General features: G+C 36.4%; 2 protein-coding genes across 2 annotated transcripts; one reads left to right on the top strand and one right to left on the bottom strand.

The window, feature by feature from the left end:
* Window positions 1-4,937: 4,937 nt before the first annotated feature.
* On the top strand, window positions 4,938-10,403 carry LOC137727847 (long-chain-alcohol oxidase FAO2-like). Its single transcript, XM_068466676.1, has 3 exons — window positions 4,938-5,211; window positions 6,039-6,311; window positions 8,443-10,403. Exons 1-3 carry the CDS (start codon window positions 4,984-4,986, stop codon window positions 10,177-10,179), a joined length of 2,238 nt encoding a protein of 745 aa, XP_068322777.1. The 5' UTR covers window positions 4,938-4,983; the 3' UTR covers window positions 10,180-10,403.
* Window positions 10,172-14,728, bottom strand: LOC137727848 (succinate--CoA ligase [ADP-forming] subunit beta, mitochondrial). Its single transcript, XM_068466677.1, has 12 exons — window positions 14,488-14,728; window positions 13,947-14,057; window positions 13,665-13,776; window positions 13,264-13,328; window positions 12,939-13,016; window positions 12,730-12,804; window positions 12,471-12,623; window positions 12,238-12,372; window positions 11,535-11,699; window positions 11,094-11,216; window positions 10,709-10,780; window positions 10,172-10,616 (listed from the first exon to the last, which is right to left on the bottom strand). The coding sequence occupies exons 1-12, from the start codon at window positions 14,587-14,589 to the stop codon at window positions 10,539-10,541; spliced, it is 1,269 nt and encodes a 422-aa protein (XP_068322778.1). The 5' UTR covers window positions 14,590-14,728; the 3' UTR covers window positions 10,172-10,538.
* Window positions 14,729-15,269: the final 541 nt, after the last annotated feature.

Below are 15,269 nucleotides of genomic sequence, written 5' to 3'. Positions count from 1 at the left end.
TATTGCCTTAGCAGCACAAAAGGGATGGAAGCTGTTTCAACTGGATGTTAAATCTGCGTTTCTGAATGGTGTGCTTGATGAAGAAGTGTATGTTGAGCAGCCTGAAGGTTTTGAGTTGGGAAATGCAGGTCAAAAAGTCTACAAGTTAAGGAAGGCTTTATATGGACTTAAACAGGCACCTAGAGCCTGGTACAGTGAGATTGATGCTTATCTCTCTCTGTGTAAATTCAAAAGAAGTACAAGTGAAGCCACTTTATACACAAGATCTGATGATAAAGGAGGATTGATAATTGTCTCAATATATGTTGATGACATTATCTATACTGGAAGCAGTGACAAGATGATTTGTGAGTTCAAAAGAGAGATGATGCAGAAATATGAAATGTCAGATCTTGGTCTCCTACATCACTTCCTTGGTATGGGGATATTACAAACTGATCAAGGTGTATTTATTCACCAAAGTAAGTATGCCAAATCTCTACTTGAGAAATTTGGCCTTGAAGATTGCAAACCTGTGTCCATTCCCTTATCTACTGGTGAAAAACTTAAAAAGGTGGATGGGAGTGAGTTGGCAGATGAAGGGGTTTACAGAAAAATAGTTGGAAGCTTGCTGTACTTAACAGCAACTAGACCTGATCTTATGTATGCTGCAAGTTTGTTATCAAGGTTTATGAATGGACCAACTAAGAAGCATCTGGGAGTGGCAAGAAGGGTACTGAGATATGTGCAAGGGACCCTAAACTATGGCATTGAATATGTGAAAGACAAGTCTGCAATCCTTATTGGTTTCTGTGATGCAGATTGGGCACGTAGTAAAGTTGATAGCAGAAGCACTTCTGGCTATGCTTTCAGTTTTGGCAGTGGGGTATTTTCTTGGGCCTCTATGAAACAAAACACAGTTGCACTGTCAACAGCTGAAGCTGAGTATGTTTCAGCAGCTGAGGCAACTGCACAGTCAATTTGGTTGAGATTTGTTCTTGATGACTTTGGGGAAATGCAAACTGAGGCAACACCTTTATTTTGTGAAAACATGTCAGCAATTTCTATGGTCAGAAACCCTGTATTTCATCAGAGAACTAGACATATAAACAGGCGATATCATTTCATAAGGGAAGCTCTGCAAGAAGGGATGATCAATGTGCAGTTCTGCAGAAGTGAAGAACAACTAGCAGACATATTTACAAAAGCTTTGCCAAAAGATAGATTTAATCAGTTGAGATTGAGACTTGGAGTGAAGCCAGTAAGCAGCTTAGGAGAGGCTGTTGAGATGTAAGCTGCATACAAGCTTAATGTCGAACTGCAGATGACAATCCTGCAGAAAGAAGTGAAGAGAACTCTGAAATCGAAGAAGTGAAGAACTTGCTATTTTTAGCAAGTAGCCGTTTGGTTTAAAATGTGCAACGGCTAAGTTTCTGTTTTTAGAACCCCTACAGCTGGGTTCTTATCTGGTTTTTTAATTGTACTGTGTTCTCCATCTTCTTCCAAGTGGATGAATGATATCCTCCAATGTCAATTAATGACTAGAGAAGAGGTCCTAGGTTCCTAGAAGTATAGGTTCTGTTTTGTGATCTGAAAATGTCTGATATAGTCCTTGTAATGTTTGATGTTTTCGGCTGTAATGAAATGAACACAGACTCTTGACTTCTCAACTCTCTCTCTCTCTCTCGAAGAACTTCAGTTTTTCTAAAAGTCTATGATTCAAGATTCAATCTTTAACTAAGATTAATAAAAAATACAATGCCTGGTACCATTTCAAACAGTCAAGATGCTCTGCTTTTACACCTTCTTCTCCAGGGTAGTGCTGCATTACATTTAATTATTTATAACTGCAGTAAGAATTTACTTATACCATATATTTGAAATTAATAGAAACGCTCTATGAGTATGTCAACCATCAATTATTTTTTGTTATTCTGTGAAAAATCTTCTTAAATAAGAACTAAAATGACAAAAATATCCTCAATTCAATAAACAATGGGCCAAAATGATTTTACAAAAACTAAGGGTAATTTTTTCGTTTTATCCTTTAACGGATATTTTTCACAAAATGACCAAAATGATTGAGAGTAGACAAACTCAGATACCAGTTCTATCGATTTTAAATTTTAGGAATTCATGTAAGGAATTATACAAATTTCTATACTATTTCTCCCCGCAGTAGTTATTCAATCTCTTCTCAAGGGTAATTCAAAATGATTTTTCACTTTGAAGTGAAACAAAGATAAAGTAAAATGGAACAACCAGGAATCACTATCCCAAAACATGGTAATTAATTTGCGGGGAATAAATCCCCAGAACAACATTGATAATCTTTGTCTCTACATTATTGTCATCGACAATTATTATATCACATTAAATAGCATATCATTTTTAGTCATTTAACATATTCAAAGTAATTTATATAAAAGTTTACCAATTGCTCAGACACTACTTTTTTTATTATAACCATTTTACAAAAAAAAAGTTTACCAAACACTAGGCAACTTTATTTTACAACGGTTCAATTTTTTCAAAAAAGCATAGCAATACCAAACTAGCCCTTAATACCACGATCTAGTAATTTTCCTCTTCATTTGTAAGTGAGAGGTCTTAGATTTAATTTTCGCCAGATGCGAGTTAATGCTAGCCCATTGTGAGCCTTCATAGTACAACATCATTTGGTCAAAAAAAAAAAAAAAAAAAAAAAAGAATCCTTTTTAGAAAACTATCTAAAAAATATTATACACCACATAATATTCTACCAGAATTTACATGCAATCAAACTCCTAATAAATTTAGGACTGCAACACGAACCTAATTATTTGATTTTTTTTCTTTTTTTTGCCAAAACTTAATTATTTGGTTTACAATTAATATTCCCAACTATTTGATTATTTTTTAAAAAAAAATCTATAATATTCCTACCTATTTGATGATTTTTTTAAAATAAAAATTTGGTCTAGAACGGTTGACCCTAAAAACTACTAAGTATACATGGCGCGCAAGTCGAGTAATCAATAAACTAACTGCGTCATTCGGTTGTATGTTGGCCGTGCCAACTTGTCAGCTAAGCTCGGCCAATGAGTAAAATATGTTGATGTGCATTGGGCGCGCTGTTGACTTCTTGATCTCGCAACTGCGGCCGAGGAAGGAACATGTCTCGGCCTTCGGGTTATAGAGCCTGAAGACAAGGCTGCTAGTTCTACGAAATTCAATATCAAATTCGACTTTCAATATACCGATGTAGTAACATGTAACACCTCACTTCGTCGAGAAGGCTAATGAGATGACCTCTGCCAATAAGGATTCGGAAATCTTTCTCGATCGAAACTTGGATAGATAACCAGTCGACCTCAACGCAGTGCTGTTTATCAAAACTGAAGGTGCTTCGCAGTCGGCTGATTCTACGGTAATAGTGTTGTTTATCCAAACTGAAGATGTGTTGACAGAAAAAGAGAATAAAAAATCTCATGGTTGTTGAGAGATTTAACGTTGAGCGAGAGTTTGCGCATGGCAATTTGTATGTTAAATTGAAGGGCTCTTCTCGTTGCCACTGCCTCTGTATTTATAGGGAAGTGCTGACTTGATCCTTAAATATTGCATGAGATTTTTGGCGTGGATCAGACTCAACTAAATGCATGGAGTTATCATGCAATTATCCAACTAATTTAATATCTCCATCATTATCTCCTTTTCTCCTTATTTTGTCCATCATTATCCAAGTATTTGATGATCTTCATGTGTTGGAACCAAGGCATGCAAATAATTAGCATGCAAGTTTATCTCTTAGCCATGCATTTCAAACCGAAGCATCACAGCAATCCACTCATCTTTCCACCAAATCTGACCAGGTGCAGTCATGCACCATCAAAAGTTCAAACTTGATCCCATCTTTTCCATCCTTTCAAAGCCCACGAGTTCCAACCTGATGCAATTTGTCAAACTAGATTCTTGGCATCCTGCTAAAGATATTCGGGGGTGCTCTTTATTCCATCATCACTTTATAATTTTTATCCACTCATGCATAATAACCTTCTGCCGTCTAAGTGAACTCCAAATTCATTTGTTTACTAAGTATCACCATACTTTAAATGGATAATAATCAATTTGCAGTATACCACTTGAATCTGTCAGTCAACCAAACTGATCCCACCCACACTTTCACACGCCAAACATCCAAAATTAACTTGAATTTTACTACCGTGTTTCCAACTTGGAGATACATATCTCATCTTAATTATCATTAAAAGATAATTATGATAAAAATCATAATATTATCCTTCAATAATGACAAAATGATCTTCACTCTTCGATCTGACGATTGAGAGATATACTTACTCAACAGCCTTGATTGCACGGGCAGATGATGTAATTTTGGATCCAAACAAGAACAAATTACAAACTACTTATAAATCAAACACTCAAACTCACATTAGATCTTAAAAATAAAAAAAAAATAAACAAAATAAAAATCATCAACTAGTTAGGAATATTAATTGTAATGTGCATGATGGTTGTGGCACGGATGACTTGTGTCATCTGACAGAGTCTAATTAGACTATCATGTGTTTTGCTTAAACTTTTTTGCCCACACTGCCGACTAGCAACTTTTATTGAAGTTTGTGATAATGCTACCAAAGTTCAATTTATATATAAAATTTACAAATTAAATAATATGTCTTTAATGAAAATAAGTACGTTTATCAATGCGTAAGTAATAAACCAATCATTAATTTTTATGTTTTTTAGTTTTTTAAATTTAATCTACAAATTCATTTCTCTAACATTATCTCTTATACATTTTCTTCTATTAACAAAGCTTATGTTTGATAAAAAAAAAATATTCTTATTTGTTTGTTTCCAAACGTCGCACGCGCTCTCTCTCTCTCTCCCTCCATATAAAATATGAAGCCAGGGACACGCCCTCCGAGGAAAACAGTGAAAACAACACCAAAGTAATCTTATTATTGAGAGAGAGTGAGAGAGAGAAGGAACGAGAGAGAGATGGAGGGGGGAGAGAGCAGTTGTCATCCATTGTTGAGAGGAGGAAAGAGGGAAAGCAAATTCAGCCATGGTTTCTCTTCAGCTCAAATCCAATCATTGGCTGCCATATGTGAGGCTCTTTTACCTCCTCTCTCACCGGAGGACATCCCAGATGACCACAAACCCCTTCATTCCTCCTCCTCCTCCTCCTGCACAGCTTCTGCCTCTCAGCCTCCCATCCCAGATGAGGTCAGTTCTTCCTTATCTCTTTCATTGTTTTTCAAGTTCATAGGAAAGGAAAGCTTTAATATTTTTTTAATTCCTGAAAGCAGAATGCTAGCGTGACTCGCCCATGACGTGTATCTGGCTTTTAATTACAATGCTTCTGGTTTCATTGGGAATGTGAAAGGGTGAGGAAGAGCAAGAGAATAAGAATATAATTTTAAATTATTTTTGTCTTAAGTTATATTACCAGGGGGACCTAAGGAGCACTAACAATCGAAGCTAGATATACGTTGCGAGTTAATTTGCCAAAAACATTATACACATGATGGGCTAGCATTCACCTTTGTGAAATATTCAATTTGTTATGCGAGAAATGTGTAACTCTCTCGTAAGTGATTTTCTTTAGACTCTTTACTACTTTCATATTTTTTATATAGTATTTTACAATATTTATACGACGTTAAACTGTGAGATGGCAGCCATGAATAGTCTTACCTTGAGAGAGTTTCCCTCAACATTTCTTGTTATAAACACTCATGTAAGGAATCATTATATCTTTATTTGTAAATTACAGAATGATGTGTATGCAATATTAACTCATTCCAAACATATTGCTTGACTACTTCTTTAATTAAAATGGGTCATTTCTCGTTTTTGCAAATTATAGTTTAATGCACGTACAAATAACTTGTCAAAAACAAAAAAACAAAAAGAAAAATTATGTTCATATGTCAAATTGAAATTGGGCAGGCATGTATTTATGCACACACATAAAATTGTAATTTTCTTTGCGGCGAGAAATGGAGCCAAGTATTTTCCTCAATTAATTGGTTCAATGTTTGGTAAAACAGGTAGCAGAATTGATGGTGAAGAGGACCCTACCAGAGGTGGTGGGTGGAGTGAGGGTATTTCTGAAGATGCTGTCATTGAGATTGGGAACATTTTTGCTCTGTGGGAAATGTTGCTTCGACTGGAAATGGCCATTCATTCACAAATTCTCTGAAATGTCATTGGACAAAAGAGAACTAGTCCTCAAGAAATGGTCGAGGCAAAAGCTTGTCATCACAATCAGATTGATGTTCATGGTGATCAAGATGTTCTGCTTCTACACCTTCTTCTCCAGGGTAATGCTGCATTACATCTAATTATTTATAACAGCAGTAAGAATTTACTTATCCCGAATATTTGAAATCAATAGAAGCGCTCTATAAGTATGTCAACCATCAATAATTTTTTGTTATTCCGTGAAAAATTTTCTTAAATAAGAACCAAAATAACAAAAATACCCTCAATTTAATAAACAATGGACCAAAATGATTTTACAAAAACTAAGGGTAATTTTTTCGTTTTATCCTTATTTAACGGATATTTTTCACGAAATCACCAAAATGTTTGAGAGTGAACAAACTCAGAGATTAGTTCTATTGATTTTAAATCTCAATGATTCATGGAAGGAGTTGTGCGAATTTCAATACTACTTTAGCTAACAAAACATTTTAAATTAATGACAATGTCCTGTGTTAATAGTTTGAGATGTCAATGCTCAGTTATAGGTAAGTTTCTATCCTCAATCCACTATGGGGTGGTTTAGTATTGTTGTGCTTTGAAAAAAAAACTGTTTCTGCTGTGCTGTGAAAATAAGCAGCTATGAAATAAAGCAGCAGAGTGTTTGGTAAACTTTTTTGTAAAAGTGCTTTTGAAAAAAAAAGGCAATATTATAGTGTTTGGTAAACTTTTATGTAAAACAGATGTGAAAAAAAAGTCAGTTTTTCAAAGCTGGGTTTTGCAGCTTCTTGTTTTTGGCTTTTTTTCATCCAAAACTGTGAAAAAAAGCTGAAGCTGAATGTTTACTAAACACAAAAACAGCTCCCAGCTTTTTTTTATACCAGCTTTTTTCAAAATCCTCATTACCAAACCAGGTCTACATCTGATGTGAGTTTTAACCTTTATCTTTTGCCGATATTTTGGGGAATTGACAGGTGATAATTTAGCTACTCTATGTTAATCTGTTGGTTTTGTCCCTCATGGCTTTTGGACATAAGCCAAAGAAAATGGACAATATTGTTAACTTATATACTTTCATACTCCCTCCGTGACTCAACTTCTGCTTCTTTAGTTTATTTGATGTACACTTTCAATAATTTAAAAAGGGAAGAGATCACATCCGGATCCCTCCCACCAAGTCTTAGGGATCCGGAGATTTGAATCTTTGAAATTTGATCCAACGGTTACAATTATTATAATTTTAGAAGGGCTCTTGTTTATAATCGGTAGATCAAATTTCAAGGATTCGGATCCTTAGAATTTGGTGGGAGAGATCGGATGGAATCTCTTCCCATTAAAAAAGGGCCTCAAACTCATCCGAAGTTGGAGAATTTAAAGAAAGAAAAAAAAAACTTTTTCAACAGGAATGCATCATCCTGTTGATCTTGATCGATCAATTATTGTCATCTGAGTCTCTTTCAAATAATTAGTTAGGACAAACGAGTGGGGATTGCAGTCCATTTTTTAATTCAAGTGCGGACGTCTCTTGTAAAGATAATGCGAGAGGATTTGCAGTATCTGCATCACTTTTTCTGATGTCTGATATGCAAAGTTCTTTTTATTTTTTATTTTTCTGTATATGCTTAAACATATTTTAAATAAGGTTGTCTTTCTCAATAATTAGATATTTAAGCGATTAAAATATATAATTTGCTTAGGATCTTCTACTAGGTACTAGTTTAGTAGTATCTCTCTTTTTGTTATAACAAAATCATACTCGGGCAAAAAATAAAAAGACATTTTAGCCAAAATTGTCTCCTTACTTTGGTCCCTAAGATTTGAAATTATTAAAACTGGTCTCTAAGTTTGTCTACCGTCAATCATTTTGGCCGTTTTATGAAAAATTTATGTTAGACAATGACTAAAATGATAAAAATACCCTCAATTTAGCACCAAAATGATTAGACAAAAATTGAGGGTATTTTGTCATTTTGGTCCTTATTTAACGGAAATTTTTCACGGAATAACCAAAATGATTGAAGGTAAACAAACTCAGATAACAGCTCAACCAATTTTAAATCTGGATCAAAGTAAGGAGTTATGTCAATCTTAAATGACCATTTTGGCTCAAAAGCTTAAAAAAAAAAAATCACACTAGTGAACTCTGATAAAAAATTGTGAAGCTATAAAAATATATTGATCCTTCTTCATCTATCACTCTCCCATTAGGAATTGAAGTTTCCGTTCTGACTCCTGCCGGTTGGTTTGCAGGTTGATGAGAATTCAAGAAACCCGGCTTGGAAAGCGATTGGATACGAATTAGACAGGAAAGAAAAGTTGATCAAAACTCCAAAGCAGAGACCTCTTGAAAAGGGAATCATAGAAACTGCTTACGAAAGCGATTCTACCCTCGTTGAATCTCTCACGAAGAAGGGTCTCGATCTCGCGGACGATGCAGTAAACAACATCCACAAGATCAAATGTGATGTTGTCATTGTTGGTTCGGGTTGTGGCGGAGGAGTTGCAGCTGCAGTTCTTGCTCAATCTGGCCAAAAAGTGGTCGTTCTTGAGAAAGGGAACTACTTCGTGCCGAAAGATTACTCTTCTCTAGAAGGCCCTTCGATGAATGAGTTATACGAATCAGGTGGAATTATGTCATCGGTTGATGGGATGGTAATGATTTTAGCCGGTTCAACAGTTGGAGGAGGCTCTGCTGTAAATTGGTCTGCATCTATCAAAACGCCAGATAATGTTCTTCGTGACTGGTCTGTGGATCATAAGATTTCACTTTATGCAAGCGAGGATTACAAATCTGCCATGGATATTGTGTGTAAGAGGATCGGTGTCACGGAGAGTTGCACCGAAGAAAATTTCCCAAATCAAATTCTGCGAAAAGGGTGTGAAAATCTTGGTCTGAAAGTTGATGCAGTTCCAAGGAACTCGTCCGCGGATCACTACTGTGGTTTTTGCAATTATGGTTGTCCGACAGGGGACAAGAAAGGGACTGATTCGACTTGGCTAGTCGATGCTGTGAAATTTGGTGCCGTGATTTTAACAGGATGCAAAGCTGAGAAGTTTATACTTGAGAATGACAATGAAGGAGGTATACGAAAGCAATGCCTTGGGGTGCAAGCAACATCTCTGAGCAAGAACATAAAAAGGAAGCTGCAAATCGAGGCAAACGTGACAATTTCAGCATGTGGGTCTCTCTGTACTCCTCCTTTAATGATCTCCAGTGGACTTAAGAATCGGAATATTGGCCGGAACCTCCACCTTCACCCTGTTCTGCTGGCTTGGGGATACTTTCCGGAACCGGAGTTTAAAGGCAAAAGTTATGAGGGAGGGATCATCACTTCACTCCACAAAGTGGTTTCTGGGACTGCGAACGTGCGCACGATCATTGAGACTGCTGTGCTAGGGCCGGCCACGTTTTCCTCATTGTTTCCATGGACTTCAAGGCTTGACATGAAGGACACGATGGATAAGTATGCAAGAACAGCTAACCTGTTTGCAATGGTGAGAGACCGTGGTTCAGGAACCGTTAAGCGAGAAGGGAGGATCCACTACACATTAGACCAATTGGACAAAGAAAATCTTCAAGTAGGGCTAAGGCAGACTCTGAGGATCCTGATTGCAGCAGGAGCTGTTGAAGTAGGGACCTATCGGAACGACGGGCAGAGGATGAAATGCAAGGGGTTTGCAGAGGAGGATTTAGAGGAGTTTTTGGACACGGTTGTTGCCGCTGCAGGGCCGAGCTCGAGGGAGGAGCTGTGGACAACTTACTCTTCTGCCCATCAGATGGGGAGTTGCAGAATGGGGACTACTGAGGAGGACGGAGGAGTTGATGAAAATGGTGAGAGTTGGGAGGCAAAAGGGTTGTTTGTTTGCGACGGAAGTTTGCTTCCAACTGCAGTTGGTGTGAATCCAATGATCACCATTGAATCCACTGCTTATTGCATTTCCAAGAGGATTGCACAATCTTTGGAGAAACAAAAATATATATCTTAGTAATTATATTTTCTTGGTGCTTATATAAGCCCCGAAAAATAAATCTCAACGCATAATATCTGCACATCTAGAATAAAAATCGAGCGGTTGTTTTGCTCAAAGTTAATCTCTACTACAGGAAGGGGGATTCAAACTCCGATGCATAGGTGAATAAATTTGAAGAAAGCTGTATCATTGAAAACTCCTTGTTGACAACAGAAACAGCCTCAGAACTCTTCAAACAATTTCAATTTTTTGCTAAAACTATGCACAGGTGGTGTTTTATGTAATTTCACACAAAAACACCAAGCAGAGCACATCAGTATCGCCGTAGAAGTAAGAATCATATCGATATGTAACTCGGAAGAGAACTGAAGGATCTATTTCTTCAGTGCTTTAACCGCTTTATCAGCAGCATCGTCCAAATCTTCGGCTGTAATTAGTGCCATTCCACTTTCCTGCACAGCCATTAAAAGATAGTAAACATTCCATTTTATCTTCGCTGATTTTTTCATACCTAGAACCGATCGTTTTAGTTTCTAAATGGTACCTTGAGAATCGTCTTTCCTTGGTCGACGTTGGTACCTTCAAGACGAACAACCACTGGCACTTCTAGTTTAACCTTGAACAAGGATGAACAAATGTTGATGCTTCAACAAAACAAGATTGAGGCCATACAATTACACAAAGCTGTTAAAACTTTTTCAGTTTATGAGCTCAATTGACAAGAAAAATTTCCAGTCCTTCCCTCGTAGGAAGTGCCAAATTGTATCTCCCCGCAGTAGTTATTCAACCTCTTCTTCAGGGTAATTCAAAATGATATTTCACTTTGAAGTGAAACAAAGATTAAAGTAAAATGGAACAACCAGGAATGACTGTCCCAAAACATGGTAATTAATTTGCGGGGGATAAATCCCCAGAACAGCATTGCTGACCTGTTTAGCAGCATTGACAATTCCACTTGCAATCACATCACATTTCATTATTCCGCCAAAGATATTGACCAAAATCGCTTTCACCTTCTCATCAGAAGTCAAAATCTTAAATGCCTCAACAACCTGTTTCACATAATCTAGAATTAAAGAACAGAAAGCAATTCGGGTTTCATAAGGGCTTTAAGGCATTGTCATTTTCTTTAACCATAAAAAGAACAATGAAATCTAATATTCCAAATATCAAATCGCACTCCGATGTGCATGTACCACTTCACAATCTAGTAAACCATCTAAAACCCAAAGGCGTACCAAAGTTGGACATAAAATAGATTCTCATACCAAATACGAGAATAAAACTGTTTAGAAAGAGACCTGATGACAACAGTGGGGAAAAGAAAGGTCCGACAAGCAGTTCATCAAATCCTATAACCACATCATTACCTGGTTTTCCGAAGCATTTCCGCCTACATCGAGAAAATTGGCAGGAGTTCCGCCATGTAATTTAATGATATCCATTGTAGCCATAGCTAATCCTGCACCATTCACCATGCAACCAATCTCCCCATCTAAGCCAATATAATTCAAATCTGCTTTGGCAGCAGCCACCTGTTGCAAGGTAAAAGAGACGGGACAAAAATAAGTAAACACAGGGTGCACTGTTGTGCATGTATGGGATCACCTATAACTACCTAGACAAAACATCTCCTACATACAAACTCATGGGTGGCATTTGGGCTTCATAATGATTTATGAAATATTATATTCCATCAGACAATATGGGAACTTTAGTTATCCCTGTTAATCAGCCCCCACCTTCCTCCACACCTAATAGAGGTGGGGATCAGGAATTCCAATTAAAAGCTGACCCGGATTTTACGAGGGCATGTACGAAAGTGACCAACCCAGATCATGCTTAGAAACTACAAGTTGGCAAAAGATTGCGAGAAACTTCTGATAACATTTGAAATGCACATACTGCATATACATATGAATCAAAGATGAATAATGCCAACAAAATTTGTACACAGACGAAAATGGGATGATACGTGGCAATGGAACTTGCATAAGATGATAATAATAATCAGCTTTAAATGGGGTCGAACAAAAAGATAATTATCCATTGAAAAGGACAGCATAAACAGACCTCTCGGGGATCCTCCTGCGATGGATCACGAAGAGCAAATATCTCTTTCTGACGATAAGCAGCATTGTCGTCAAAGTTCAACTTGGCATCAGCAGCTACTAACTGGTTATCAGCAGTCTCTGCAAGTGGATTGATCTGTCCAAAATCAAGGGTCAGACAAATACGTGAAATGGAATATTGGAACTGGGAAGCTTAAATAGTAACATTACTAGAACCAAGAAGTTTATACTCACTTCCAGCAATGTACAGTCAGTCTCACTGAATAGCTTATATAATTTTTTCACTTGATCAATTGAACTATTCCTATCAGCCCCTTTTGGAGCCAAACCATCAACAACCTTTGCAGCATCCTCATCTGTAATTCCGGTGAAAACATCGATAGGTACCTATCAACAACAAAAACCAAAAAAAACAATGATAAACTAGTTAAATAACTACATAGAAAAGGAAAGAGTAGTGCTAAAGCACCAAACTAAGAATGAGGATGAATACCTTAATTATCTGATCGGGGAATTTCTCAGCAAGGTCTTCAATGCTGGTTCCACCCTTTGCACAGGCAATTATAAGCTGGAAATTGGAATAAATATTAAACATCTTTAGTTTAGCAAGCTCAACCTTGATGAAAACTTATGTTACCAAAGATATAGGAAAACATAATCAGTAATTTGCAGCAAACACAAAGAACTGAGTTTGAAACATACTGGGCCGGCCGATTTGCGATCCAGAATGATAGAAAAGTACATCTCATTGACAAGTGACAACTTTTGGCACAAATAAACCTGCACAATCAAAGGAAAGAGACCACCTATGTAAAAAAAATGAAGTTATGATGTACGAGTTCAAAAAAGTATTGAGGCTTGGGAATTCTTAGCACCAAGCATCATTTCACATAAAGTAAAAGTGAAAGTTTGGAGCAACAAAGATTCCAAGTTTTAATATAAAAGTGAAAGCTCGGGAACCATTGTACAGGAATAATTGCCACAAGTTAATATGAATGGACAACTTGAAACAAATTGCTATGCCAACCTTGCTGACAATTTTTCCCTGAGGACCTGTTTGTTTGGTAACAAGAATTTGCCCAAGCATCTTGCCTGTGTGAGAAGTATAAAACGGAGATAAATAAGCATCACAAATGGACAAAGCAGAACCACATCTTAATAAGCTGCAACTGCCTGAATCATAAAGAACACTAATTGTACAAAAACACTATCACAGAATTATTGTAACCTAACATGCATGCATTGCTTGAGGGCCAATCAGGAGTGCAAATGAAACATATCAACCCAGGGAGTGCTAGTTATTTGTACGAAAGCCCATGCTGATATTGTCAATCAATGGTTAATGAATGTGAAACCAAATCTTGAAGGAAAAGAAAAGGATAAAGCCAGGAAAATCCAATCATATTTAGCAATGATGGTTTTCAATACCAGCGATATCTTCAGCTTGGTTAGTCGGGACAATGTGAACGCCGCCCTTGAGACCATTTTTAAACGTTCCCAAGCCTCTTCCACCAGCCAAGACTTGGCTTTTAACCACCAACTGCACAAAAACTCAAGTTAGCATTTCTCCTTTTAGGCCACTATGGTAATTTTCTTAGAAAATAAGATACAACAAGAAACAAATTTCGAACTTTCACTGTTTTATTTACCAATTGCAAGCTGGGGATTCATATATTTGAATATGAAAAGACAATGATCTCCATTGATTACCTCACTTTCCTTGGGGAATACATCCTGAATTGCCTTTTTGACTTCATCGACGGAACCAGCCGCGACACCTTTCGGGACATTGACCCCGTATTTGCTCATCAATTCAGCCCCCTGGTCTCAACCAAAAACGAATGGCATTCATCATCAAACTTCAAACAACATTCTCACACAAATACAATCCAACCCAAACACTTCATGGATATGAACAACGAACATTTGGCATTTATACATACATCATATAAAATATAGCACACTTTAAAGTTCTATTTTTTCACTGATCAGTACTGTTAGCTTTGCAAAATTATATGAACTATCGAAATTAAACAAATATATATATATACACACACACACACACACATATATATATTTAAACAAATAAATATTATAGCAAAATGGGGAAAAAATAGTGTCTTTTTTAATTTTCCAGTGTTTATAGGGGATTAAAACAGAAACAGATCGGCGACTGCTAGATATGAGAGTTTGGTTGTCACTGTAAGTGCGAGTGAAATATGCAAAGAGAGAGAGAGTGTGAGAGAGATACCTGATATTCGTGGATGTTAAGGCGGCGGAGCTGTTGCTGCTGCCATTTTCCGGCGACGGAGAGAGAGCGGAAGGTCAGCTGCTTCAGTAATCCTCTCACCATTGTTGCAAGCTCTCAAACCCAAAATCCAAACAACGTGTAGAGAGAGAGAGAGAGAGAGAAAGCGTTTGCCGGACGCAGATGCGATTAGGTCTGAGAATTGAGAACGCGAAAGGGATCATGGTGCATTTTTTTTCTTCTATTTTTTCAATTAAAAAAAAAAAAAAAAAACTTTTGACCCGTTTTTAGGTATTTTTCTTTTTCTTCTTCGTATTTTTTGATAGGTTAATGTTAGAGATATTAAATATATAGATTAAATTTTGTAAATTAACACTACATTTGGATGAAGAAATTTAAGATTACTAAAGAATTTTAAAATGACCGGATTTTATTTTTTAGAATTTGTGAATTTTCCTATTTGGTTAATATAAAAGAATAATAGAATTGAATACAGAATATATTATTTTTAAATTCTCAATCGTAGAAATTAGGAAATAATACATATTTAAATGGAATTTAAACTTGGAAATTAAAGGTCACAAAATTCCAAGTTTTTTTTCCACGCGAAAATTCTAAATTTCTATGTTTATGAATCTAAACAAGAAAATTAGTGCATGTCAATTTGCAAATTAACTAACACAAATCTTTTCACCCTTAATGTATAGTTGTATTAAAAATAAAAATTTGTATTTTAACAAAAAAACCGATCATGTGTAATAGATGATTGTCCCAATTCTTCTATA

Source organism: Pyrus communis, chromosome 3, assembly GCF_963583255.1.
Source record: "Pyrus communis chromosome 3, drPyrComm1.1, whole genome shotgun sequence".
NCBI lineage: Eukaryota > Viridiplantae > Streptophyta > Magnoliopsida > Rosales > Rosaceae > Pyrus > Pyrus communis.
The sequence above is the reverse complement of the archived record's forward strand: the minus strand, read 5'-3'. Positions and strand labels throughout refer to the sequence as shown.